At 35.8% G+C, this 27,544-nt stretch overlaps 1 protein-coding gene across 1 annotated transcript in view; it reads right to left on the bottom strand.

The window, feature by feature from the left end:
* Positions 1 to 27,544, bottom strand: part of HOMER1 (homer scaffold protein 1) — a 141,020-nt gene that overhangs the window by 64,392 nt on the left and 49,084 nt on the right. Inside the window, exons 2-5 of the mRNA XM_003822281.7 lie at positions 19,232 to 19,388; positions 13,359 to 13,490; positions 9,420 to 9,512; positions 1,374 to 1,513 (exon numbers count right to left, since the gene is read on the bottom strand). Coding sequence (XP_003822329.1) covers positions 1,374 to 1,513; positions 9,420 to 9,512; positions 13,359 to 13,490; positions 19,232 to 19,388 — 522 coding nt within the window. The remainder of the gene's footprint in view (positions 1 to 1,373; positions 1,514 to 9,419; positions 9,513 to 13,358; positions 13,491 to 19,231; positions 19,389 to 27,544) is intronic.

The raw sequence follows: 27,544 nt of genomic DNA, 5'->3' as shown, positions 1-27,544 counted from the left end.
GTTTTCCTATGTTCATTGCTAAACAAACCTTTTTTGTTTTTTATAGACAAGGTCTTACTCTGTCACTCAGGCTGCAACACCGTGGCACAATCGTAGCTCACTGCAGCCTTGGATTCCCAGGCTCAAGTGATCCTCCTGCCTCAGCCTCCCAAGTAGCTAAGACTACAGGTGTGTGCACCAACATGCCTGGCCTAAGTTTTTACATATTTTTAGAGACAGGGGTCTCACTATGTTGCCCAGGCTGATCTTGAACTCCTGTCCTCAGGTGATCCTCCTACCTCAGCTTCCCAAAGTGCTGGGATTACAGGCATATGCCACTGCACCTGGCCATTCCTTAAAAAACCTTAACTAATTTTTTCTTCTTCCTCAGCCTGACAATGAGGTCTCCCAATGTTAGCCTCTACTAAGCCTCTACTAAGGGCATTTAATCCAATGCCCTTAATATTCAACAAATTTCAATCGAAATAAAAATTCTCATGAGAAAGAGGGTTGAAGAGTATCTCACTTCAATTTTGCTTAATATGCCAAAGGATTTTTTAAAAATTGGTCCCCAAAAGAAATGTTCAATGAAGGAAAATGTTTTCCTAATTTTAACTAAAACTAACCTAGTGAAAAGTTTCCAAAGAAGGACAAAAAATTAACTTTAAAACAGATGACTGATAGGTACTTGTTTTACATTTGCAAGATTGCAATTGCACAGACCTCCTTACATCCTAAATACACAAAGTATGGCCAATAATGAATGTAACTGGTTTGGAACACATTTAGGATAAATAGTATGTTTTCAGAGAAACAGATTCTTTTAAAATTCAAAAGCAAGTGAAGACTTATCTCCTGTTAGTTGGTGTGCAAAGATAAATCTGCCATTAACAAACCCAAGCTAAAAGTTATCCCACTGTTTCCTTCTGTGAAATCATGTGGTGAGATCACCTCAAAGACTATGATAAAGCTTAATTTCAGAGTGGAAAGCCTACTTAAAAAAAATTCCAACTTATAACCTTCAAGAACATACACAAAAATAGAAACCAGGTTAATAAAGGAGGCCTTTTAGAGGCTATGTTAAAAGACAGGTAGAAGCAACTTACAAGATTTTATTTCACTGAAAAACAATTTGTACTGTAATTAGCCTAGTGCTCCTTTTTCTACATAAAGGAAATGTTCACTGTAGTCCATCTATGCAACTATAAACTATAAATTAATAAAAAGTTTGTGTATTTCATTTCTGAGGTTAACAGAAGCAGTAAAAAAAAAAAAAAAAAGTCAAAGTCAACCTAGAATTTTCACTCAAAGCTTGTAACTACAAGGGTTCCCGAAACCAAACATTTCCATATTTACACATTTACTTAATCATAATTGCTGAATTGAATCTGTACCTATGTGAAAATGGCAATGCATTCTGAGTTGGTTCAGCCCTTGGCTCTGAGTTCTGTGTCACATCAGGTGTTCTTTCATCATCTGTCCCGTTGATACTTTCCGGTGTTAAAGGAGACTGAAGATCCCCGCCTGCGGATTCCTTTAAAAAAAGGGGTGGGGGATAAAAAATAGTTACACTTTTGTTAAAGTACACAATATCATGTTGAGGTTAAAACTGCCTTTGATGTATGCTTACTGATGAACCAAATTTCAACTGAAATTTGAGTCAAAGACTTAAAAACATAAAACATGGAAATTTTTATTTTTTATTCATGGCAAGCTAGGAGAAAAAGTTTTTTGAAGCTGGGCTACTCACAAGAAAACTCTTTGAAACATACAATTTAGAAATGGAAATATAACACAATTTAGAAACAGTTTCGAATAATTTAAAAATGTTTGGTTTATTTAACTAATCGGTCAGAATAAAAGATATTCAAAGAATTACTATACTTCAGAAGAAAAGATGCACAAAAATGCAAGAAGATGTGATTTTGGTGGAAGAAGTAGATAATGGAAGGGGTACAGGAGAAGAAGTGGATGAGGAGAGGGGGAGGGCAAAGGGGTGAATGAAATTTGCAACACGTTTTATCTGCCCTACTTTTCAATCCCTATAGAGCTACTTAGAAAAGCAAGAAGAAATGCCTCTATAACCTATTATCTATAATGATGTTAGTGCATTTCAACTTATCTTGTCTGGTACTCATAATGGAATTACTTTTCTTTACAAAATTTCCTGTCTTATTTCTACTTTTCATTAAGATTTTCCTTTCAAAGTAAATTTATTTAAATAACATTAAAATTTATGTCATTTTAAATAAATTGAATTTAAAATGAAGCTCAAGCTGACACTTAGGTCTGCCACCATCAGATTATCCAAATTTGATAATGGAAATCAGAATGAGGAGTCATTTGATAGACCTATTAACTAGGGGAGGTGCTAAAACCAGACTGTTAAAGAGCAGCTTGGTGGACCTCTTATGATCCCTGGGCAAAAAAATGTCACAATTGAAATATCTGTCTATATTTGGGAGAAAAAAATAAGTGTCCAACAGGGGAGTGGTTAGGAATGATCATAATTTGTCAACTTAAAAAAATACAAGATTTCCTCTAATAAAAATAAGACAAATATGAGCAATGTAGCATATAATTTTTAAAAATCAGAATGTAAAACAGTAACTGGGTTATATTTATATCCTTCACATTTAGAATGTTACACATGAAGTGCTAGAAAAAATATGTAAATATTAACGTGGTGAGACTTTTGTTTTTGAGACTTCTGGTTTTATACTGCTGTATGAATTTTATTTCACATTTAAGTATTTTAACTAATGGTTCCATAATGCTATAAACTATACAAGCTGTTAAAGATCAAAAGGATACTTTCTTAATTCCACATTATCACTTAACTATTTTTCAATTTTCAGTAAAACTTCTAATTTTGACCTTTAATTTCATTTTTATTAAATCTTTCTCCTAAATCAGCTGTTTCCTTTAGCTGACAGTCAATGCACGAATAAAATCTACAGTATAATGTGACAATATAAAAATGTTTTACAACAAAGTCAAATCCTATTAAGTGAATAATGGGAATAGCAATCACAAAGTGACTACTTCTAGGTCAGTTATGGACCATATTAATTAGTCAGAAAAAATTTAACCAGCCAGGAAGATATCATAAAATAATCATCTCTGGTATTAACAAATCAGGCTTATTTCTCTCCAAGACAGGCCAAGCCAAACTAAAATAATGAAAGGTTGAATGTGCAACCTGCTAAACAGTTAAATTGGTGAAGATTCAATTCAGTAGAAATGATAACAGAAACAAGTTACCGGCCGGGACGTGGTGCCTCATGCCTGTAATCCTTGGGAGGCCAAGGCAGGCGGATCACCTGAGGTCAGGAGTTCAAGACCAGCCTGGCTGACATCATGAAACCCAATCTCTACAAAAATACAAACAAAATTAGCTGGGCATGATGGCAGGTGCCTGTAGTCCCAGCTATTCGGGAGGCTGAGGTGGAAGAATCGCTTGGACCTGGGAGGTGGAGGTTTCAGCGAGCCAAGATCACTGCACTCCAGCCTGGGCAACAGAGTGAGACTCCATCTCAAAATAAAAAATAAAAATAAAAATAAATTACCTTATTAAACTTAAAGGGCATAACTAGGGTTAGCAATTAAGGATTAACTCAGGGATTTGCTGGAACTGGTTGACAGGAGTGTGCAAAAGTACATTAGGATCAAAAGAGAGAGAGGAAGAGCAGTAGCAGTTTGACTCATGGTTGTTACCATCTTCTGGGATAAATGCTCCGGTCACTTTGAGGGTAATATAAGAGGGAGTAGGGTTTGAGGCATGGAACTTGGGGAGGCTACAAATGTTAATGCTACTAAAGTAGAAAGACTGTTCCCAGGGGCAAGTTAAGAAGGGGAGAAAGAAAGGGATAGAGGTTGTAGCAATTCCAACATCTCAAAGCAGCAAGTTTTTCTTCAGAAAACTTGAATATTAGCTATATTTAAGTAAAGGCATAGTTATCTTAGGTCATTATACCTAAAGTAAAAAACAAAAAGCCCACCCAAAGCATGGTATTTTATTTTTTTAATTTAATTTTTTATTCTGAACCAATCGAGAACTTGGGATTTTTAAAGTCAGTTTTAAAAATATAAAATTAGTATTTACTGATGAGAAACAACAAAAAATTCCAACAGTACATGAGGGCACAAAAGGAAAATGAAACCCTCTTTCCCTCCAACTACCGCAGAGGTAGCCAAAAGAATTCTGCAAAACCTTCCAGAAATTTTGCATATGCTAAAAATAGTACTTGAAACATGTTTTTTATTTAACATATTCTAAGCATCTATTTCTTTTTTAATCTAAATTGTGTGTAATTTCCTAAACATCCTACTTCAGTTATTCTTTTTTGGGGGGGGGTGTGTGTGTGTGTGTATACCCAAAGCTGATAAGAAAAATGAAAAAAAAAAGCAAAAAATAAAATGAAATAAAAACAGATCAAATAATCTTTTCTATTGACTTTATATCCTTGCTTTGAGAAAATAAAACCACTTACATCTCATTTTTTTTCTGAGAAACTCTCCCTATAACTCCCACCAAAACAAATAATCTACAGTAAGAAAAAGGACAGTAACACTGAAGAAAAAATTTATGTTTGGAAGAACAAATCTGAGAGAGTATCAAGGAAATCAAAACTAACAGATGCAACCTATTATAAAAAAGGCACCTGAGCACAGATGTGAGATTCAGGAAATGCTTCTTAAGAATTCTCTCTTCCTACCCATTTGTGAAGTGGGTAACTTAAGTGAAAATTAAAATAAAACCCACAACTGAAATTTTGGCTATGAAAGCCAAAAAATGAGAAATATTCTAGAACACATGGAAAAAAGTTGACCTTGACCCTCACTCTAGGACAAGACTTTAGGGTGGTTTCAGTGACCTACTGTGTATTGGAAGGATGGGCTGGGGAGGTACGCAGCAGCACTGCCATGACCCACTATACCAAATACCACTACCACCTTCCATTTCATGCCAATAAAACCTCAAATTAAATTCCCATTACAGTTTCAACCTTGTTGGCTTAAGGAAAACAAGGCCCTCTCTTTACCATTTAACAAACATTCAGGGAAGACTCAGTCCATTCCAGTTTTATACTTAAACAAAGATGAGAACACCACTGTTTTCTCAGCAGAGGGCCTGACAGAAAAACTGGGGAGGAGCTAATAGTCTTGAGATCCCATGGCAGTGAGAATGGAAAGAAGACAGCAAAACGATACATAAAGGAAGATGAGGTTGAGCTCTCAAACAAGATCCTCATATCCTCAGTCATACATTTTTCCTATAGTTGGTCACCATCCAGAGCCACCATTTCTGAAATCCATTTTGTGACAACCACAGAAGTTCTTATAATCTGACTTTCTGGATTAATTTATGCTCTTCCTTCGCTATGTAAAGTATATTGGCTGATTGATGCTTAGGGTTAGTGGGTTAATTGTTACTCTGCTTGAATATTTTGCAACCACCAGCTGCATCAAATGCTTACCAAGAGTCAGCTGTATGTGTCCCAAACCTGTTTATGCCAATTCTATTTATATAATTATAAAACTGAATTAAGTACTATGTAAACTACTGATTTTGAATGCAAAACTAGAGTGGTTATTTTAATGAAAGCCAGGCTAAATACTTTGAAATGACTAAAATGTAAATAGCTAAAAAATTAAAATAATACTTACAACTGAATTAGGCATATATAATATTCTACAATATAATATAATATCTAACATAGGAATAGCTTCAGCATCTCCTAGAAAACTTGTTAGAAATGCAGATCCTTGGGTTCCATCTTAGACCTACTAAATCAGACAGTCTGGGAGTGGAGCTCACCGATCTGAGTTTTAGCAAGACTTTCAGGGAATTCTGATGCAGAATTCTGACGCATAGTATTTTTCAAATACATATTGTATAAATATACAATTAAGGCATCTGAATTTTTAAAGATAACTGTTAGTGCCAGACAGTATGTTAAGGCCTTACATCATCATCCTCCCCATTACAACCACATCCGTTGTTAACATTTATTAGGCATTTAGTACTATATGCTAAGTACTTTCTAATCCTCATTTAATTCTCACAATATTCCTATTAAGGACATATTGTTCTCATTCTCATTTTATAGAGGAAGAAAAACAGAGACTTGCCTAAGCTCAGAAAACTATTAAGGGTTGGAGCCCAGTTTCAAATTCAGATTCTAGAACTCCCATTATTAACCATGACCTGACACTGTGTCGTTACCATACTTATTGATGATGATCAATGATTCTATAAGTAATGTAATACTCATGTTATAAATGTATAAACACACTTGTGTTAAACAACCAAGTGTATTACATGGCAACAGAAAAGTAATTTATATCTAGGTTTGTCTGACTCAAACTTTTAACCAGTCTCTTACACCTCCCTCAAATAAAAACAAAAGCTATGACCAACCAAGTTTCTACTACTATCGATTTTCGTGTTTAACCTATTATCAATTACCCCACTTAACCGTTCTTTTGCTAAATTCCAGAGTTACGTTACATTCTTCAGGCAGCATTAATTCAGCAGATTGGGTTAAACCACTGAGAATCAAGTAGGGTAGGTATGGCCAATGGTCATACAATTCAAACTAAAACAGACACATTAGATATTGTCACCCAGGCTGCAGTGCAGTGACATGATTGTAGCTCACTGCAGCCTCAAACCCCTGGGCTCAAGCAGTCCTCCCACCTTAGCCTCCTGAGTAGCTGGGACTATAGGTGCATACCATGCCTGGCTGATAAATGCTTTTTAAAAAATGATTCTCTCTGGCTTCTGTATATTAAATTGACAATTAGGCTTCAAATGTTTTGATAAGATAAATTAAGGTCCATATATTTTGGCTCTCAAATAGTGATGAACTTATTTCCTTATTCTTTATATTTCATAGTATTTTTCAAATATAAGCATCTTTTATATATTCCTTTAATCAAAGCAGAGGCTTAAAGTCATTCCTTCCACCAAAGAGGAACAAGGTGTTAGCAGCAACTTATAATGGTTCATGACCAATTCAACTAAAATGGAAGTTACGATTAGAGAAACGGGAACTAATTACAATGGCAAAGCTTAATCCATCACACTTTTATTAAAATCCTTTGAGTACTCTTTTACTGAATGTGCTGTTTGTTGGATCTTCTTATAACACTGGAATCACTCACCAGAGGAACTAGAGCTCCCAATATGTATTGCCACTTAATTTTAAATGGGGTTTTATGTTTAAAAGTATCACTACACCTTCGCAGCACTTAGAGAAGACAGATTCAAAAGAAGTTTCAAATGATCATCAAAGTTATTCCAGGTCATTGCATGTACAGACGTATAATGGAGCTTTGGCTTCAATTCAGAGTACACCTTTAGTCTAAGGGAATATGCACTTTAAGCATATTTAACAGAGCTCTCCTTTATTCTTATTAAAAAAAAAAAAATCAACTCTCTATACCAGTAGTTTTCCAAATAGAGCTGGGTGACAGAAGTGGAGAGGGAGATAAAGAATAAATAATTTTCTAAACTGTTCCAATCATTTGGTTAGTTATTAAATTCCAAGGCAATTCCTATTTTCTTCAAGAAAGTTCCATGTAAATCTGCTGCTACTGACATTATTCCAGAGTAACATTTGTAACATCTGATTCTTCCTTTCCATAAAAGCTACTGAGTACAGTTCAGAAACAATTACTACAGAGGAGAACAGCCAAAAGCTGAATCCTACTAGTAGGATACAATTAAAATAAAAATTAATTTTAGAAAAGCCTACAATTAAAAAGCTGAAAATAGTGGCATTCTATATTAATCATACAGTAAAACCATTGTATTATAAAAGTACCAAAATGTAACCATTTAATCAACTTTACTTGGAGATATAACTTCCAACTGAAGGAAGATTATGATGGACAAGTAAAAGGTCCTTTGTTAAAAGAAAAAGTAATAGTTTTGTAAAACCTATAACCATTGTCTCAGTGCTAAGCATAAAGATGTTCCAACTGTCAGATTTAAGTATACTTTAAAAGTATGTAAAACAGGCTGGGGCTGTGGCTAACACCTGTAATCTCAGCATTTTGGGAGGCCAAGGCAGGCGGATCACTTGAGGCCAGGGAGACCAGCCTGGCCAACATGATAAAACACCACCACTAATAAAATGCAAAAATTAGCCAGGTGGGGTGGTGCACGCCGATAATCCCAGCTACTTGGGAGGCTGAGGCATGAGAATCACTTGAACCTGGGAGGCAGAGGTTGCAGCGACCCGAGATTGTGCCACTGCACTCCGGTCTGGGTGACAGAGCATGACTCTAGCTCAAAAATAAATAAATAAATAATAAAAGTATGTAAAACAAACCCTATTGTTTGTGCGTGTGTGCACGCACGTGCATGTGTTTTAACTTTATGTATATTATGACATTCTGACATCTTTTAAAAAAATTTTTCTGGCTGCAAAGAGACTGCTTCTCCCCTCTAGGGCTAGCTAATTCTTAAGGACAGCAAGAGCCCAGTCCAGAGCATGCCTCTGATATGCAAACTAGCCAATCCAGAGCCACACCTCCTCCATCTGATCCATACATCTGATCCAGGAGACAATATTCCTCTAACTTAATCCATCCCAGGGCCAGTTATCAGACAATGAGGGACCACCCCTACAGTTTAGAGCCCCCTGAAATTATTCAACCCAGCAAATCCTAAACTATTTCCCCTCCCCTGCTTTACCTTTCCAATGGAAATTCCAATAAAGCTCTACCTCGGCTTTCCCCTCACTCCTGCTTTCTGTCTCTTGACCACCTTAAGACTTTCCCTGTTTCTAGGACCAGCAAGTATAATAAACTTGTTTTCCTGAACTTTTCCTATGACTCCCCTTGTGGTTACATTTGACTATCACATGATCTTTATGTACTTTTGCTAAGTTACAAGCACATTAAATAATTTGAATTGAATTACTAAACTGAAATTTTGATTACAAATATTCTTGTAGGCATTGGCATATAGAAAAACCTTTTTCCACCAGTACAAATTAAGTAAAGGGTGCATTTCTCTCTCTCTCTTTTTCTTTTTGAGACAGGGTCTTGCTGTTGCCCAGGCTGGAGCACAGTGGCACAATTATAGCTCACTGCAGCCTCGACCTCCCAGTCAAGTGATCCTCCTACCTCAGCTTCCCAAGTAGCTAAGACCACAGGCTTGCACCACCACACTTGGCTAATTTTTTTTTTTTTTTTTTTTTTTAATTTGTAGAGATGAGGTCTCCCTATGTTGCTCAGGCTAGTCTTGAAATCCCGGGCTCAAGTAATCCTCCCACCTAAGCCTATCAAAGTCCTGGGATTACAGGTGTGAGCCACCACACTAAAGGGTGCATTTCTGTGTGTACTTTGGAGATTTAATTCTGGCATGAAGGATATTATCTGAAATGAAAAAGGTTCATAATTAAGAATAGAAATGATATACCCACCTGTGAAGGTGTACTGGTAAGTTCCATCTTCTCTTGTGATTTTTCCTTTGCTAGTCGAGCAGCTTCTTTAAATTCCTGAAACTTTTCTGCAAACTGAATGTATAAAGACTACATACATTAACCAAATAAAAATAGGTCACAGTGCCGACTTTTACCTTAGTAAAGTTATTCATTTTCTGAATAACTGACTCTACGCAAGCAATATAGCCTCCAAACCAATTATAGCTTCTAATATGAAAATGACAGGAAATGAAACCTAATTCCAAACATTTGTCTGTGCACTATGAAGTATTTTGACAAATCTTATTCAAAACATCATGATATAGCTAAGTTAGACTTCAGAGTCAGCTAGCTTACCTAAAGGACTCCTGGTTGTTCAGAAATAATTTACTGAGACCAAGGTAGGGGAAAGAATCAGTAAACATAAGCGTACTGTGCTATGTTTATCATTGAGAAAACTGAATTTCACAAGTATCCACTTGTAAACATCACAGTATTTAGAAAATGCTTTTAAATTTTACTAAAATATAAACTCTCTTAATACACAATGCATTTTCAGTAATACAAATAGTAATATTTACTATTTTCACTAACTGACATAACTAAAAATTTATTTCCGAAGATTCCTAAATAGCTCATGTACAGCAGCAGAAAGGAATAATACTCAATGGTCTTTAAGATGGATAACAATTTCAAAACAAAAATTATTGTACATGAAATGCTAATTCTTAGGAACTCATAGGAAACTATAAAACATCCTGGCCACAAAGAATATCTATTTATGTTTTGGAAGTGGAAGCTAGTCTATCACTATTATCAGTGAGAATAAGTTAAGACTACATAATAACTACATGTAAAAACCCCAAATCCCTATGCAACTTAAAATATCTGTTAGAGTTGGTAATTAAAACATGAAATTATAGTTCCTTTCTCAAACCCTCATAAACGAACTCTGATTTCATTTCCATCTTGGGAAGAAAAATTTTGGAAGGAAAGGCCTGTGATACTCTAATCCTGGCGAGATGGAGGAGGGTCAAAATTAAAGCCGTCATTATCACAACTTTTCCTTCTTACCTTAAACCTTGTCACTTCTACCTATAATGTGTATGTGAGGAAAGTGAATTTGTGCTACTATACTTCTCCAATTGAACAGAGTATCTCCAAACAGTACAACATCTGAATACAAAGCTACAAGGGTCTCACTCACATTGGTGGAAATGAAATCAAAACAAAACTTCTCTTTATGTAATCTGAAATAGTATACAAGGTTTTTCTTACACTAATTTAACATTCCACAATAGTTAATCTTTAAAAGCCTTCTCAACTTCGTAAAAATCTACACTATTGCTAATTTGTATATCCTTAGTTTTCAGCAAAATAAAAAAGTGACAGCTTAGATTTCCCATGATAACAAAATACAACTTAGTAAGCACTCTAACAATCCAAGCATAGCTGGAATTTTGCTCATACCATTCAATCTTAAGAGACCACACATTTTTTTCAACGATGGTACTTTCCCTTATTTTGAGATGTCTTTGTCTAGAATTGCCTTCTCCAAACCCTTATAATGTTTTGACTTACTCATGGCTTTTAACTGATAAAACAAGCTAGAATATTTATGTACTTGCTTTGTTTATGTAAAATATTATAAATGCCTTTGAGCCTCCTACAGTCTGCAAAACACCAAAATTAGTCTACAAGGTAGCCTGAAAAATAAATTATGATTTTGTCAGCTTTGGATCAAAACATTCTGAAGAGACTGATCTGAAGCTCTTGGAGCCAAGTTCTGTGAGTATATAAGCTAGAATTGGCTCCAAGAGCTTAAGAGCTGTTTCCCAATATTCAACCTACCCTCAAATACTAGATGTACCACCAGTAAGGCTGGTCAAAAGCATAAGCTAACTTTAAAGAAGAAAAAAAATTAAGAAAAAAAAAGCTATTCTCAGAGAAAAGTTCAAACAAGGGAAAAGAGTAGAACTGACAGAAGTTAATAAACTATTCCTTTACTACATTAGCTAGCTGCTCAGTAACTTGAAAGATGTAATGAAGAACTTAATTTACAGACAAAATTACTCAGCCCAAAAAGCATTTAAGGCAAGTTTGAGAAAATAATCCACGATTTAGTTCTTGTATTGTCAAGTTAAGAAATTCAGCAAGATATATTTATAGATTTTTTTTTGCTATAGTCTTTAATAGTCAATTAAAAAAAAACACAAAGTTCTAAAAAGGTTCTGAATGATGGCAAAAGTATTAGAATAAACATATAATTTCTCAACAGAACTGTTTATGGAAGGGCAATGTTCAATGGAAACCTGTATCCTAGTTATGCTGAGATACTTTGAATGTAAAACTCTTATTTTACCACAGTTCAAGAAATACATTTAAAGAATAAGATGTGTACAAGAGAAACCAAAATGATAATATTTGTTTGTTGTTGTTTTTTGAGACAGAGTCTTGCTCTGTCACCCAGGCTAGAGTGCAGTGTCGCAATCCTGGCTCACTGCAGCCTCTGCCTCCTGGGTTCAAATGACTCTCATGTCTCAGCCTCCCAAGTAGCTGGGATTACAGGTGTGTGCCACCACACCCAGTTAATTTTTTTGTATTTTTAGTAGAAACGGGGTTTTGCCATGTTGACTAGGCCGGTCTTGAACTCCTGGCCTCAAATGATCTGCCCTCCTTGGCCTCTCAAAGTGCTGGGATTAAAGGCATGAGCCACTGTGCCCGGCCTTAGTATTTGTTTTAATCATCCTACAGAAAATGATTTATAATCACCAAGGCGAAAGCTAAAATACCCTTAAAATTGAGATTTAAACTATAATTCATATCCAAAAGATAACAAAAACACTTGAAAACAGTGTTAAGAAATGTTTATAATTAGAAGAAAATAAAATAGATTCAATATATATTCATAAAAGTGTAAGATTTCTAAAAAGAACCCAGTTTAAGAATTTGAATACAGAATAATTTCTGTAAAGAAAAACAGCTTAAAATTTAATGTAAATATAAACAGTGTATATCTACAAGAGCCTGATTTCTCTGCACTTGGATAATTTCAACTCTCTAGCCTGAGTTTCAGTATCAGATCCTGCATATACCAAATCATATGTAAAGTATTTAAAATATATGGTTATTCTTTTAACTGAATGCTTCAAACAGAGGTTTTAATAAATCTTTAGGTCTGGCAGGCACAAGCTCTGAAGAGAAAAGTGAGTTTTACTTTTCTCTTTGATCACTTAGTATACTGAGATTGTTTTTTCTTATATATTCTTTTCTGTGTAACATCCACAAGAACCCAAGGTGCTGCTGGTATAAACATTACATGGCTTTTGCTTATTGACAGGAGAACTGTCTTATTTCCAATATTTAGCCTGGTGATGCTTTGCATTTTATTGGCCTTTCTGGTCACATGGTGAGTATTATCTAAAAATTCCTCATGATGTCTATAGTATCTCAGTCTGCACTGCATCAGAGCTCGGAGTATTCCACATCCAGATAAAGCACAATTTCCCCTAAACACAGGAATTTATATGTACCTGCTGTCACATCAAAATGCTGAAATCTATATCACTGTCAGCTTGAGTTTTCACAATTCAAAAGAGCTTGGTATCTGCCTATCTTGTAGACCATCTCCAATTGAGGGTACTAATCTCTGACAAAAATCCATTCTGAAGTGATAATCCCCACCTTTTAATTCCTATCACGCAGACAATTAACCACATACATCCTTCTCAACCAATGGTGACTGTTTTTAATGTGTACATTTTCCAAGTGACAGTAGAATCTAATGATCTCTTGCTTCTTGCTCTGAAGTCACTACTGCTGTTTCGAGAATATTAAATAAATTTCTCCTATATTTTATACTCTCCATTTGGTATTATATATTTAAGATATACGACTTGAAGATGAAGATTTTCATTCAAATTTTATGATTTAACTCACTTTCGAAAGATGATGCTCAGAGGAGAATCCCAATCCATAAACGGTGTTTGCCCGGCTATCAGCCCACTGGCCAAACTTCTGAGATGTTTTAGTAAATGTCATGTTTGGGGTGATGGTACTATTTATTATTGCCTAAAAAATAAAGCAAGTATGAGCAACCAGCAAAAAATCAGCAAACAGGCATTTAAATACAAGACCATTCAGTTACATAAAAGCTTAAGATTATCAATAAGCCACAACGTTAAATACATAAAGATAGTTACAGAAATAGTTTCTGGCATTATAAGTGATAGTGTGGAAATATGTTAACTAAAATATAAATATGATGACACTCTATCAAAAATTTCAATATTTTACACTCAAATAAGTTTACCTATGATCCAAAAAGTGTCAAAGAGTTTTTAATATGGTCAGTTTTTTCCTTTTGAATGTTTAGAATCAATATTTATTAATTTTGGATGATAATCACTAGAAGAAGGTAGGCCTTAATAGTGGTTTATTTAAAAGTAGGGTACCACCCTCCAAAGAATCTTTCAAAAATGAAAATATGCATAGAAAATATGACACTGATTTTCTTTTTTTTTTTTTTTTTTAGATGGAGTCTTGCTCTGTCGCCCAGGCTGGAGTGCAGTGGCGTGATCTCGGCTAACTGCAAGCTCCAACTCCCGGGTTCACGCCATTCTCCTGCCTCAGCCTCCTGAGTAGCTGGGACTACAGGCGCCCACTACCACGCCCTACTAACTTTTTTGTCTTTTTTTTAGTAGAGACGCGGTTTCACCATGTTAGCCAGGATGGTCTCGATCTCCTGATCTGCCTGCCTCGGCCTCCCAAAGTGCTGGGATTACAGGCGTGAGCCACTGCGCCTGGCCGACACTGATTTTCTAAAATCCATAATTGAGTTTTCTTCAAGCTGATTTACCTGAAATACATTATGATACAGAAAAGACTTGCAATCGTTTAGTACTTTTTCCCTTTACTCAAGGAAAAAACAAACCTCTAAATATAGAGGTGTTCCTTGCTAGACTTGGGAGATTGGTTCCAGGACCCCTATGTATACTAAAAACCTATGCATACTCAAGTCCCATAGTCAGCACTGCAGAACCTGCATATACGAGGTCAACTCTCTAATACTTGGTTTTCACATCCTACAAATACTGTATTTTTTGATCCACGTATAAGTGAACCTGCATAATTCAAACCAGTGTCATGAGTCAACTGCATACTCATTTCTTTTCTCATAAAGTGGTATAGATTCATGATATTGAGAATTGCTATCATTTTTGTTTCACACATAATTTCTTAGAAAACTAGTATTTTAGCATGTTACTAAATATTAACTTTGGTGATCACCATAATAAATTTCAATTATCATAAAATATTAACTCATTCTCTCTGCTAATACCATAAAAGTGAGGAATCATTTCTTTAGTCTAATGCACTCCAAATTTAAGATTAGAAAGTGATTCCAATAGTAATAGATAGATGTTAACAAATCCATAAGCAGTCATCTGCTGAACTCTTAAATGTGGAATGATATATCAAGCATTTTCTGAACTAAATTTGCTTACCATGTGAGCATTTTCTGAACAAAACTAAATTTGTTTCCCATGTGAACAACAGTGTAAAAGTAAATATTTAAGAGCTATGCAGGTATTGGAGAAGTCATAAAAATGAATGCATGACACCTGTCCTACTAAAAAAAAAACCAGTAAAACAGAGTGGTCCCTTCCTTTCTCTCAGACAGAAGATGTGTCCACTGTTATATGAGAGCCCTTATGCTCAATTAAGTGTTTTTACCTCAGACAAAATTTACATATTCATACTTATACAGTTTCCTTACCCTTCAGTTCAAAAACTGCTTTTCTTAGCATGTCATTTGGGATGTGTAAAATGTGGCTAATAACTGCTCTAACTTGAATGGCATCAAATGAAGTCATCAAATGAAAGACTAAATAGGAAGGAATTTATCAACAAATGGTAAGGAATCATTCGTTTATTCAACTTTAATTGAGTACCTTTTAAATGCCAAGCACAGTTCTAAAAATTTGAGCTACAACAATAAGAGAGGCAATATAATTGGAAATTACAGTCTAGAATAAAAGGAGTCAGTAAACATACAATTAAATAAATAGCTGACCAATGTAATTTCAGACAGTAGTAAGTACTGTAAAAACCAGGATGTGACAGAGTGAAACGCAAGAAATCAAGACTGGTAGGCACTGCCTTAGATTTGCTGGTCCTGAGGGGGCACATCTGAACTGGGATCTCTGTGTTTTCTGACAAGGGCATTTTATACGTGACCCTAATAACTCAAAAGTGAGTCAACAACAGGTTTTATAGGCATCTAAGAAAACTGACCAATGTGCTGGTAGTTGGTCACTAAGCCCCCTCATTTTAACTATTTCAAATTAACTTCTTTCCGCTTTTATGAGTTTTATTTTAATCTCCATTCTGAACCTTTCCTTGTCTCTGTATTACTTGTTCTTTAATGAAGAAAACCTTAAAACGATAGATGATCCCACACTTTTAAAAAGCTTTATTTCTTAGCTTCTTTGAGTAGAATGCATTTAAAAGAAAAATTTTAGTTCTGAAAATAAATATGTCTCTCAACCCTGGAGTTCTAGTCCTTTTAAGGAAAAGAGGTAGAAATGCAGTGTCATTACTACCTCATGTATGGATCACACAGTGCCCTGATCCTGGCCCTTGACCATGCTGAGGTCTCTGTAGAATAATCAGAAAACCTTAAAGCAAACTTCATATGCACAGTAGAGGCACTAAGTGAGAACAAGTGCACATTTTCTAGGCAGGGCACCTAAGGGGTTTCCAACTCAATCATGAAGAGCAGAAGTCGGGGGTGAGATGGAGAAAACACTTGTTTAGCTGAGTCAAATAAACCACTATTGCTGACTTAAAAAACAACCACTCCTGTAGGAACTGCAGCAGTTAATAGCATCAGTTTAGAAAAGTAATTAGAAAATGGAAAATGTGATAGAAAATATAACTCTGCTACAGAAGATAGATTTTGTTAAAAAAATACAAAATGCTTTTCCAAAGTCATTTATGATTCTAATAATTACAATCAGCAATGTATATTCAGAAATGGAAAAATGCAAGAGCAACATTTCATATTGCTTCAGTGGGAAGAACACATGAGGATTATGTGTTAATCACTAAAATTCCTTCCTTTAAAATAACTCAAAGTATTTTAATCTGGTGAAAATTAAGTTAGCAAATGAAATCTATTTAATCACTTCCATATGGTTTCTTTTCTTGGACATGGGACTATTCAGTTGACCTTTTTTTGTATACAACATTTAACCCTCCTTTCTAATAAAGGAGGATTGTTATCTTTTTCTGTTTCCTCTGTTAACCCTCCTTTCTAATAAAGGAGGCATGTTATCTGTGGTTTGGGCCCATAAACAAAACAGATTACAGAGAATTCAAGGTTCAAATAAGGGAAAAGAAATAAACACTCTAGAGTCTCAGGTTATAATATCTAGTATCTGTCAAACTTCACTAAATCAGTTACAAAATATGACAAAATTATTCTTCACTAAATAAAGCTTCATGGAAATGAACTATTTCTATTTCTCAAGTCCTTTAAATCCTCCAAGTAAAAATGAAAAAGTCAATTATTCAAGTAAATACATATTAGTTACTTATGTACAAGACACAAAGTGCAAATAGCGCTTAGGGTCTTATAATCTAGTTAACCTAGTTAAGGAGATAAGGAATGAGTACACAGAAAAAACAGACAAAAAGTTTAGCATTAAATTATCTTTTATTCCCCATAAAACACTAGGCAATAATCGCCTGATAATAGTATTAACAACAATAGCAGTGAGTGTTTGTATAGTGATTACTATATACACTGTGCTTTTGCCTAAATTTACTTACTTTTCACAACAACCCTATGGTGGAATGATGTAGGTATTTTTATTCATTCCTTTTTACAGATGAGAAAACTGAGGCATACAGGTTTTTTTTCTCCTTAAGAGACAGGGTCTCGCTCTGGATATAATCATAGCTCACTGCAGCTTTGACCTCCTTAGCTCCAGCCCCAGTCTCCTGAGTAGCTAGGACTACAGGCATGCACCAATACACCTAGCTAATTTTTTTTTTTTTTTTTTTTTTTTTGAGATGGGATCTCACTGTGTTACCCAGGCTGGTCTCAAACTCCTGGTCTCAAGTGATCCTCATGCCTCGGCCTCCCAAAGTGCTAGAATTACAGGCACAAACCTCAGTGCCCAGCCCTGCATGCAGAAGCTAAATACTTTGCTCAAGATCAGATGGTGATATGGTTTGGCTCTGTGTCCCCATCCAAATCTCACCTTGAATTGTAATCCCCATGTGTCAAGGGTGGAACCCGGTGGAGGTAATTGAATCATGGGGGGCAGTTTCCCCAATGCTGTTCTTGTGATAGTGACTCTCATGAGATCTGATGGTTTTATACGCGTCTGGCATTTCCCCTGCTTGCTCTCATTCTCTCTCCTGCCGCCCTGTGAAGACGTACCTTCTGCCACGACTGTAAGTTTCCTGAGGCTTCCCCAGCCATGTGGAACTGTGAGTCAAGTAAACCTCTTTCCTTTATAAATTACCCAGTCTCAGGTATTTCTTCATAGAAGTATGAGGATGGACTAATATAGATGGCAAGCAGGTAGTAGAAACAAAAATTCAAACCAGTCAGTCTGGCTCTACAGTGTGTGCACTTAACCCCTTCTTCATTTAATTGCTAAAATTCCTGAAAGTGGAAAGGCTTCATGGCTTTAAGAAACTGAAGACCTCATCTTTCTACACACTTCAAACCTAGAATCTTAGAGTCTGATTTTTCTTTGGAATTTCTTTCTCTAAGTGAGTTCCGTGAAGTTCATTGATGATTAAACGATCCCCTGTCCCGGCGCGGTAGCTCATGCCTGTAATCCCAGCACTTTGGGAGGCTGAGGCAGACAGATCAAGAGGTCAGGAGTTCAAGACCAGCCTGGCCAACATGGTGAAACCCTGTCTCTACTAAAAATACAAAAATTATCCAGGCATGGTGGCACACACCTGTAATCCTAGCTACTGGGGAGGCTGAGGCAAGAAAATCACTTGAACCCAGGAGGCAGAGGTTGCAGTGAGCTGAGCTGTACTCCAGGCTGGGTGACAGAGCAAGACTCCGTCTCAAAAAAAAAAAAAAAAAAAAGGGATCCCCCACCAACTCTTCTGAAGGGCACACTGTCCTCTAAGCACTGATTTAAGTGCTTTGCAGATATTAACTCATTTAATCCTTACAACTACCAGTACTGAGTTGAGAACAATGAGGCTCAGAGAAGTAATCTGCCCAAAGACAAAACACTCAGTAGATGGTGGAGTTGAGATCTGAACCCAGGCAGTCCTTGCTCCTGTTACACTAATTGCCTCTCCTAAAAATAAAATAGGTTTTGTCCTTATACTTCTCTTGAGAGAAGAAATGTCAGCTTTAGTATTGACACTGACAAACTTCATAGGATATAGGGACTTTAAACTGCTACTAGTCTGTAGCAGTATATTTGAAAAGAATTAGAGCTCCTAGAATTCTAGACCATATCTATTCTGTCCACCACTATATTCCTAGTACAATGCCTGACACATAACAGATATGCAATGAACATTAAATAAATGGAATGACCTCAAATTTGTAGAATATTTTGGCATGTAACAATGTAATAAAGTGGTTAGTCATTTAGTGGACAAAACATGTTGCTACCTTAATAATCCATTTCGTTTCTTAAAAGTTTTAAGAACTCAAAAGGAAACATTTTATATTAATGAAGATAAAATGTTCGGAATAAAACTAAAATGTCATACTGAAAAAAGCAAAACCAGCCAAATCATTCAAAGTAAACGTAGCTTACCTTTGAGCCATCTAAACTGATTATCCTATACACATTTCTTGTGCTGTCATAGAAATAAGACACAGTAACTGCATGCTTGCTGGTGGGTACCCAGTTCTTCTTTGTGTTTGGGTCAATTTGGAAGACATGAGCTCGAGTGCTGAAGATAGGTTGTTCCCTGCAGGGCAGAAAAGAAAATGATGGACTGAAAGCAGCCAGTTTTATTTCACTAGACAAGAGAACATGAAAACTGCAAGGATGATTCTGCTTAATCAACAATTTCCACATACCTGAAAGTAAGAGAAACTTTCAAATTTGCATATTCTAAGTATTCAGTCATAAGGTTTCTAAAAACAATTATAGTCAATCCTCATTATTTGAAGAGTCTGTACATGTGAATTCACCTACTCACTAAAATTTATCTGTAACCGCCAAATCAATAGTGTGGCACATTCTTAGTCTTTCACAGATACACACAGGGCAGTGCAAAACCATGCATCACCTGACATGGCACATTTCCATCTGAAACTGAACAAAGTGACATTGCCTTCTTGTTTCAGTTCTCATACTACATTTACAAGTGTCCTTTTTATGGTCTATTTAGCACCATGTTTTACACATTTCACACTTTGTTGGTGCTTTTACTGTTTAAAATGGCCCATAAGCATCATGCTGAAGTGTTCCCAGATGCTAGCTGTTCCTAGGTGCAAGAAGGCTGTGATGTGGAGAAAATATGTGTTAGATAAGTTTCACTGAGGCATGAGTTACAGTGCTGTTGGCCATCAGTTCAATGTTAATGCATTAACAATATATATTAAGCAAGGTGTCTTTAAGTAGAAACACACATAAAACATGGTTATGTACTGATTAGTTGACGAAAATGTCGTGAGCAGAGGCTTGTAGGAACGTGACACAGTATTCTTCCCTAAGAGCAATGGTTCAGTACAGTATTTGCTAACTTAGTGTTGCTGGCACCTTCATGGAAGATGTGAATAATGAGAATAAACTATGCTCTGCTAAAATACAAGTATCTTATATTTGACTCTTACAAGGTTAATATTTTTACCCACTTAAAACCACATTTAAAACCCATTTAAACACATTTTACCCATTTAAAACCCAGAATAATCTGGGAATAGGTAAAGAACTTACTGGGAAAACATACATTCACTATAATCGCTACTATACTTAAAAGTCTATGGAAAACAAAGTTGCTGAAACCACAAATATCTCTTACTTAGATCAAGCAGGGCCTTAAAGATATAGATTTTTAAAATTACAAAGAACCAAAACTAATAAAAAATACTTATTTAAAATATCATTACAGAATTCTTTACAGTATGAACAACAGGCATAAGATGATCTATATATGATAGAAGCATCGTAATTCAAAAATTTCCAAGTTCTGAGTAAAAATTATCTTGGAAGCAGCATTTATCAAGCTTGTTTTTTTAAGAGCCCAAATAAAACTCATTTATTTCATTTCACTGCACATCTTTCTTTTCTAAAGCAGTTCAAGGTCATAAAGAAAATTTTAATTGGTAATATTTAATATTAAGTAAATTAATTTTAAAATTATGAAGAATTTTAAAATTTCTAAAATTTTAAATTTGAAGAAAGGAAGGGTAAATATGGAGAGGAGAAAAATTAGAAAAACGGCAAGGCAAATCTGAGTCCACGGCAAAATGGCTCTTAAGGTTAATAAAAGGTTGGGTGACTCCTACATCCATTTCAACCCTTAGAGAGTTGGTGTGAAAGTGAGGTACCTTCCCTGTAGGTAACCTGGCTCTTTCCTAGTTTTATTTCTGGAAACCTCCTATACAACTTTTCTTATTAAAGAATCTCTCTTAAAAGAAAGTGATATATTGTGTGCCACTCCCTAAAAAATGAAGTGGAGCTATTACTTCTTGTTTAACTGCCACTATATATGGATTCATTTAATAATTATTAACAATCTGGCAAAACATTGTACCAGGATGATGAACTCTGAATTGGGAATACGTCTTATTCATTCCCTCTTTCTCCATCCTCAACCATTGACTTTCAGCGAGGCTGGTGCTATAAGCTTGGGTTATCTTCCAAAACCCCTGCAACCCCTACTTTTCTTTTTTCACCTTCTAATTAAAGTCTGAGGTAAAAGTATTGTTGGTCAGGCTGAGAGTGGCTAGTTACAAGTCACAGGGACATCTAATCATACACAACTCTATTAAGGCACATAAGGAAGGGAGGTAAGACACTATTCTTTACTAACTCGATTACTTGATTTTTTTGTTGTTTTCATTTGGTAGGGGTTAAATTTCCTAAATTCACCTAAATAACACAAGTTGGTGATTATAAGAATGTGTTCTAATAAACATATTTTCTAAAACAGTAAATTAGTTATTAAGATAATAACGTTGCTTTTGCAAGCTTTCTACAACCAATCAACAAATCCTTACTCAATGGAAATGCAATGTTTTCAGTATGGTAAAGACTTTCTACATCATATTGAGTCATACATTTAATTAATCCACACAATTTAATTCCTTTCAGAATAAAAATCTTTAAGCTAGCTATTGTATAAGCAAATGCCATTTGAATATCAACTAAATACATAGCTTTCTTTAATTCTCTTCTGAACAGCTGGTTTTTTTAAAGAAAATTATAGTTTAAGATTTCTGTGGTCAAAAGCCTGTACTTCAAAGTCTATATGATAAAGACTAGGGAAATAATTTTCACTACAGATCCAGGGAACAGAATTCCTAGAAGTAATGAGGATGTTACTGCATCTGACAGGGCATACTAATAAATGATTCAAACTTTTATTGAATATCTATTATATGCCAAGATGTAAGGATCCAGATGGTCCCTGCCCTTGAAAAATTCAATTTGGTGAGAAAAGATGGATATGTTAAAAACAAAATGCTCTTCACTACGATAGATTCTCTAAAAATAAGTAACTGACAGCTATGATAGAAAACAGATGCCTAAATAGAGTTTGAAACAAACTGTTGCACAGTGGGAGGAGGGCTAAGTACACTGTGTAGCAAGAACCTTAGTACAGGTAAGTTTGAGTGCCTTTGAAGAATGAGGCTAGAATGAAAAAATAGAGAATGAAAAAAGAGAGAAGACAGTTCATGAGGGTGTCTACTGAAAGCTATTGAGAGATTATAAACACGAAATAGTTTTGCTTTTTTTTTCTTTCTTTCTTTCTTTCCTTTTTTAACAGATAGGTTCTCACTATATTGCCCAGGCTGGTCTTGAAGTCTTGGCCTCAAGCAATCCTCCCACCTCAGCTTCCCGAGTTGCTAGGATTATAGGAGTAAGCCACCTAGCTCAGCTCCAGCTTTGCATTTTAGAAAGATAAATCTGGGCCATGTGCGGTGGCTCACACCTGTAATCCCAGTGCTTTGGGAGGCCAAGCTGGGCTGATCACTTGAGCTCACAAGTTCGAGACCAGCTTAGGCAACATGACAAAACCAAAATTAGTCGACTGGTGTGGTGGTGCACACCTGTAGTCCCAGCTACTTGGCAGGCTGGGGTGGGAGGCAGAGGTTACAGTAAGCCAAGATCATGCCACTGCACTCCAATTTGGGTGACAGAGCCAGACCTTCTCATATACATGCACCAAATTTGGCAGCAATAAAAAGGAGGTGGGTTGGAGAGAAACACTGGACACAGGGAGACTAGTCAGAACCTTACTAAAGAATCGCAAATATTAACAAAGAGGATAGGAGTTTAGGGAACAGGATGAAGATGTGATAAGGGATTAAAGGTAAATTTAGGAAGAAGTATCAGTAGATAAGTAATAGATTGGATATAGGGCAGTGGTTCTCAAACTGGGGTGGGTTTGTTCCTTGGGACATTTCACAATGTCTGGACACATTTTTGGCTGTCACAATGAGGGAAACTGCTATTGGCATCTAGTGGGTAGCATCCAGGGATGCTGCTAAACATCTACAATGCACAAGATAGCTTTCCGCAACAAAAAATTTTCCAGCTCAAAATGTTAATTGTGCCAAGGTTGAGAACTCCTGATGTATAAGACAAAGAAGGAATCTGAGTCTCCTGGGTTTCTAGTTTGGGTAACTGAAAAGAAGACAGTCCCACTAGCAAGGATGGGACACAGAAAGTAAAGTCTAAGATTGGGGAAGTGGAAGGGGAAGATGAAGTCAGTTTTGAAGGAGTTCAGATGCCTACAGGGTTTGGATGTAGAACTCTTGGGCCAGGAACTTAAAAACACTTGTTTGGAGCTCAGAGAAAACCAGGCTGGCATGCAGAGTTTGGGGAATCACCAGATTTTATGATGGGTATGTTTCAATACTAAGCATGTCCATAATTTTCATTTAGAAAAAAACTGTAGAAGAAGCAGTAGAGAAGCTATATCTAAAATCTTTAAGAGATTTACATATAACTGAACTCTTAAAAAGCTATCTTAAAAATCTAGCTCTTAATCTCTTAAAAAGACCTGTAATACATTTGAAATTGATTGTTCAAGTGTCCAGGTATTAAAGTTAATATCTTTTCATAAACTGTATAGCACTCATAAATAAAGGTTAGACACTGCTTTCTTTACAACAATTCACACAAATACTAACTGGATCAAATACCAGCATTTCCCAAAGTGTGTTTATATTGAACAACAGTCTGAGAAATAAATGGTCCATGTTTAAACAAGTTTCGCAAACACTGTGTTATATTCTAAAATATTTATAACGTACATTAGCATGTTAAAGGTTCTGAGAAGTTCTGCAGTAAAGAAACCAATCTAACACCAAATAATCCAGCATCTGGCAAATTATTTGACCTCAGAACTCTTTCATGTAATATATTTACATCTCCTAGGATTTATATTTATGGCTATGAGAATCAAAAGACAAATTCTGAGGTAAATATCTCACTGAAAGTTGGTCTGGATAGCTTACCATCTTTACTGATATTACTAATTATATTTATAATATAAAATTCAAGCCTTATTCAGTAATGACTACAGTATTATTTCTTAAACGGGTACTTGTTAAGAACACTCAAAGTAACTCTTCTAAGAAACTAAAAATTACTCTTTAAAAATTGCTCTAAAAATCAATTTTAAAGACAAATAGATCCATGCCAGGCGCAGTGGCTCACACCTGTAATCCCAGAAATTTGGGAGGCCGAGGTGGGTTCATCACTTGAGGTCAGGAGTTTGAGACCAGCCTGGGCAACATGGTAAAACCCCATCTCTACTAAAAATACAAAAATTAGCCAGGCACGGTGTCGCATGCCTATAATCCCAGCTACTCAGGAGGCTGCGGCAGGAGAATCACTTGAACCCAGGAGACGGAGGTTGCAGCGAGCCAAGATCACGCCACTGCACCCCAGCCTGGGCGACAGAGCGAGACTCCATCTCAAAAACAAAGAAACAAACAAAAAAACCAGAAAACACACACACTTTAATCATAGAGCACCATCTATTCGGTAACTTCTTACATGAATAACCAGAACAGTAAGTAATTCAAACTACTTTACTGACATAAGAAAAGCTTACTGGAGTATTTTTCTGTTGATTCATAAACGAATTCTAGGAAATTGGTGTAACAATAATTCTCAAGTTCTTCATCTTGAGCTACAATTCTTTAAAAGTACTACATACAGTGATGGATGCTAAAACTTACTATGGATGTGGAAAACTGGAAGAATGTTAAGATAACCCTGAGAAAAAAGTAATAAAATCAGAATTTTATTTTAAAAACATGACTTACTCAAACTCACTAGAGCTGACATAAAGAATTACTACATTTAGCTCTCAGGCATCTGCGTAATAAGAAAGAAACGAGGATCATAAAAAAACTAGAGCAAAACAAAAAACTATTTTCCAGGAGATACATAAGTTTTGGTCTAGAAAAAAAGCAGACAGTTAACATTCATCACTTGGATAGCTCTGATTTTTAAAAATCAATGATGATGCTGTTTTAAAGTTACCAATGAAGTCTATACTTTCAAAAATATTATATGATTAACCAGTAAATCTTCATCCCAAGAGAGTGCAAAGGCATAGGTCCAATAAATACAATCAAACTCAAGGAAAGGAAGAGAAATTGTACATTTCCTGGTATACCTTTAATGCCTAGCTTAGAAGTATCCTTTTCAGATATGTAAGTACAAATGGCTACTGCAGCAAAGGAGATTATAAAGAAGGTTATGGTTTCAAATAATTTCCTTTCTTTTTAATTTTCCAAAAGAAAGTAGCCTGAAAGTATTCTAAGTATTCTAAGAAGTATTAGAAATAAGGCTGGTAATATTTTCCACTGAGGATTTGACTCTGCTGCAGACCCTGTTCGCTGACTATCTACCAACTGTTCTTCCTTGCTGCTCCCCAACAAACCTCAGATACTCTACCCTCTTCCATATGACTGTGAGCTTCGCTAAGGATAATCATGGCAATCCCATTCTTGCCAGAAGTTGGGTTAGGAATGGACCTCTGAAACAATTCCAAGAAATAACCAAGAAAAGTTTGCTAGAAACTTCTAGGTACACTCACAGACAGTACACATGTAAGAAGGAATATTCTCTGAAACGGTATGTTTGCATGTGACATCAGGACCTAAAGAAACCCTTAGTGCTGTGAGGGGCGCATACCTGAGACCAAAGCCAACATTCTCTGTCGATAATAGCATATGGAAAAACAAAGACTCTGGTTCCTTGATGATGTCACTGAACCAAGAAATCACCTTATCTCCAGGCTTCTATATGATAATACGTTTGCTAATTGTTTCAAACAGTTGTCATTTAAAAAACTATGCAAATGAAAACTGAGGAAAGAGACTTACTTACAATAAACTCTGCACTAACATGCCCCCCCAATACTGTAATTGGTGGCAGTTCAGAACTATACAAGCTACACACTGGTCATTCATTCACTTCATAACACCACCCCACAGTATACACAATTTGATTTTGGGGTCCCCATTTAAAATTGTAGAACCAACAGAGCAATTTATAAGAATAACTGCATTGAGATGGGTGGGAAGAGGAAGAAATGGAAAGGTAAATGTGGAAATGGCAAAAATTCACTACTAGTTGACTTTCTGCAATAAGGATTTAAAATCCAAAGCTTTCAATTAAAAAAATAGTAATATAAGAGCTTATTAGAGCTATGGAGGCAACCACTAAAAGAAATAAAAATTACATTTTTTAAAAGTAGTTGCTTCTGGGGATGGGGCTCAATGAATGAAGGGATAAGACAGGGGCAATTACTTCGCTTTCTTATCCTTTAGGTATTGTTTAATTTTTCTTAACCTTGTATAGGCATTAAAATATCTTTCTAAAATGGCACTGTGAAGAAATTACACTTACATAGCAATTAACGATGGAAAATAATGCTTTAGGGGCCATTTTTGAAGACTGCCAAAGAATCAAAGAATGACAATTTTAACAGGTTGGAACTCAACTGAGAGGAATAAGGGAAAGTAGGAGAGGAGCGAAATCCAAACATGCCTAACTGTAGGACTACAGGTGCTGAAGGTACATCCAATTCCCGACAAAAACATCCTCCTTGATTTGAAGTAAACAGGAAAGTAAGACAAAAAACATTCTACCCTCAGCTTGCTTTTGGGTGACTGAAGTGGCAAGAGAAGCTGAACAATACTTGTTCAGGCCAAAATGAGAATGACAAGGATAAGTCCAGGAATAGACGGACACTAATTACCATTTAACTTGATAGGTAATGGCTGGAGAATTTAGTTTCAGTGCCACTATGAAGTGGCATAGCATGACTTTGGATGCACAGCTCAAGCACTGGAATTTCCTAGAAAGAATTATCCTGTACAACTTAATAATATAAATTGAAACTCCACACGATTATCAGGGAACTGGTTTAAATCTCACCACCTCCTCTCTTTCTCATACATATATCCTACCCCATGAAAAATCTCATTAAGATACCTGTTTTGATGCTGCTCAGAGATTATGACTGCATAATATAACATACTACCAACTGTATGTCCCTATGGCATGATATGTGTAATAAGCTGATTGCTTATACATACAATGTTCTTTTTTAAAAACCATATACGAACTTTGAAGAATGCAAAGGTTTTTCTACTAATGGCTACCCAACACATAATTATACTGCAACAACTCCACCTAGTGATGAACCAAAAATATAGCAGGTGCATGTTTTTTAAAACCTGGAAGTTACTCTATAGCAAATACAAAATTGTAAAGTAACCTTGCTATAATAGAAGTATCGAGACTTCTGGAAGGATTTTTTTTTTTAATTGTATGATCTGGCCAGGCACAGTGGCTCACCTCTGTAGTCCTAGTGCTGTGGGAGGCCAAAGCGGGAGGATCGCTTGAGCCCACGAGTTCCAGACC

Source organism: Pan paniscus, chromosome 4 (genome assembly GCF_029289425.2).
Source record: "Pan paniscus chromosome 4, NHGRI_mPanPan1-v2.0_pri, whole genome shotgun sequence".
Taxonomy (NCBI): domain Eukaryota; kingdom Metazoa; phylum Chordata; class Mammalia; order Primates; family Hominidae; genus Pan; species Pan paniscus.
The sequence above is the reverse complement of the archived record's forward strand: the minus strand, read 5'-3'. Positions and strand labels throughout refer to the sequence as shown.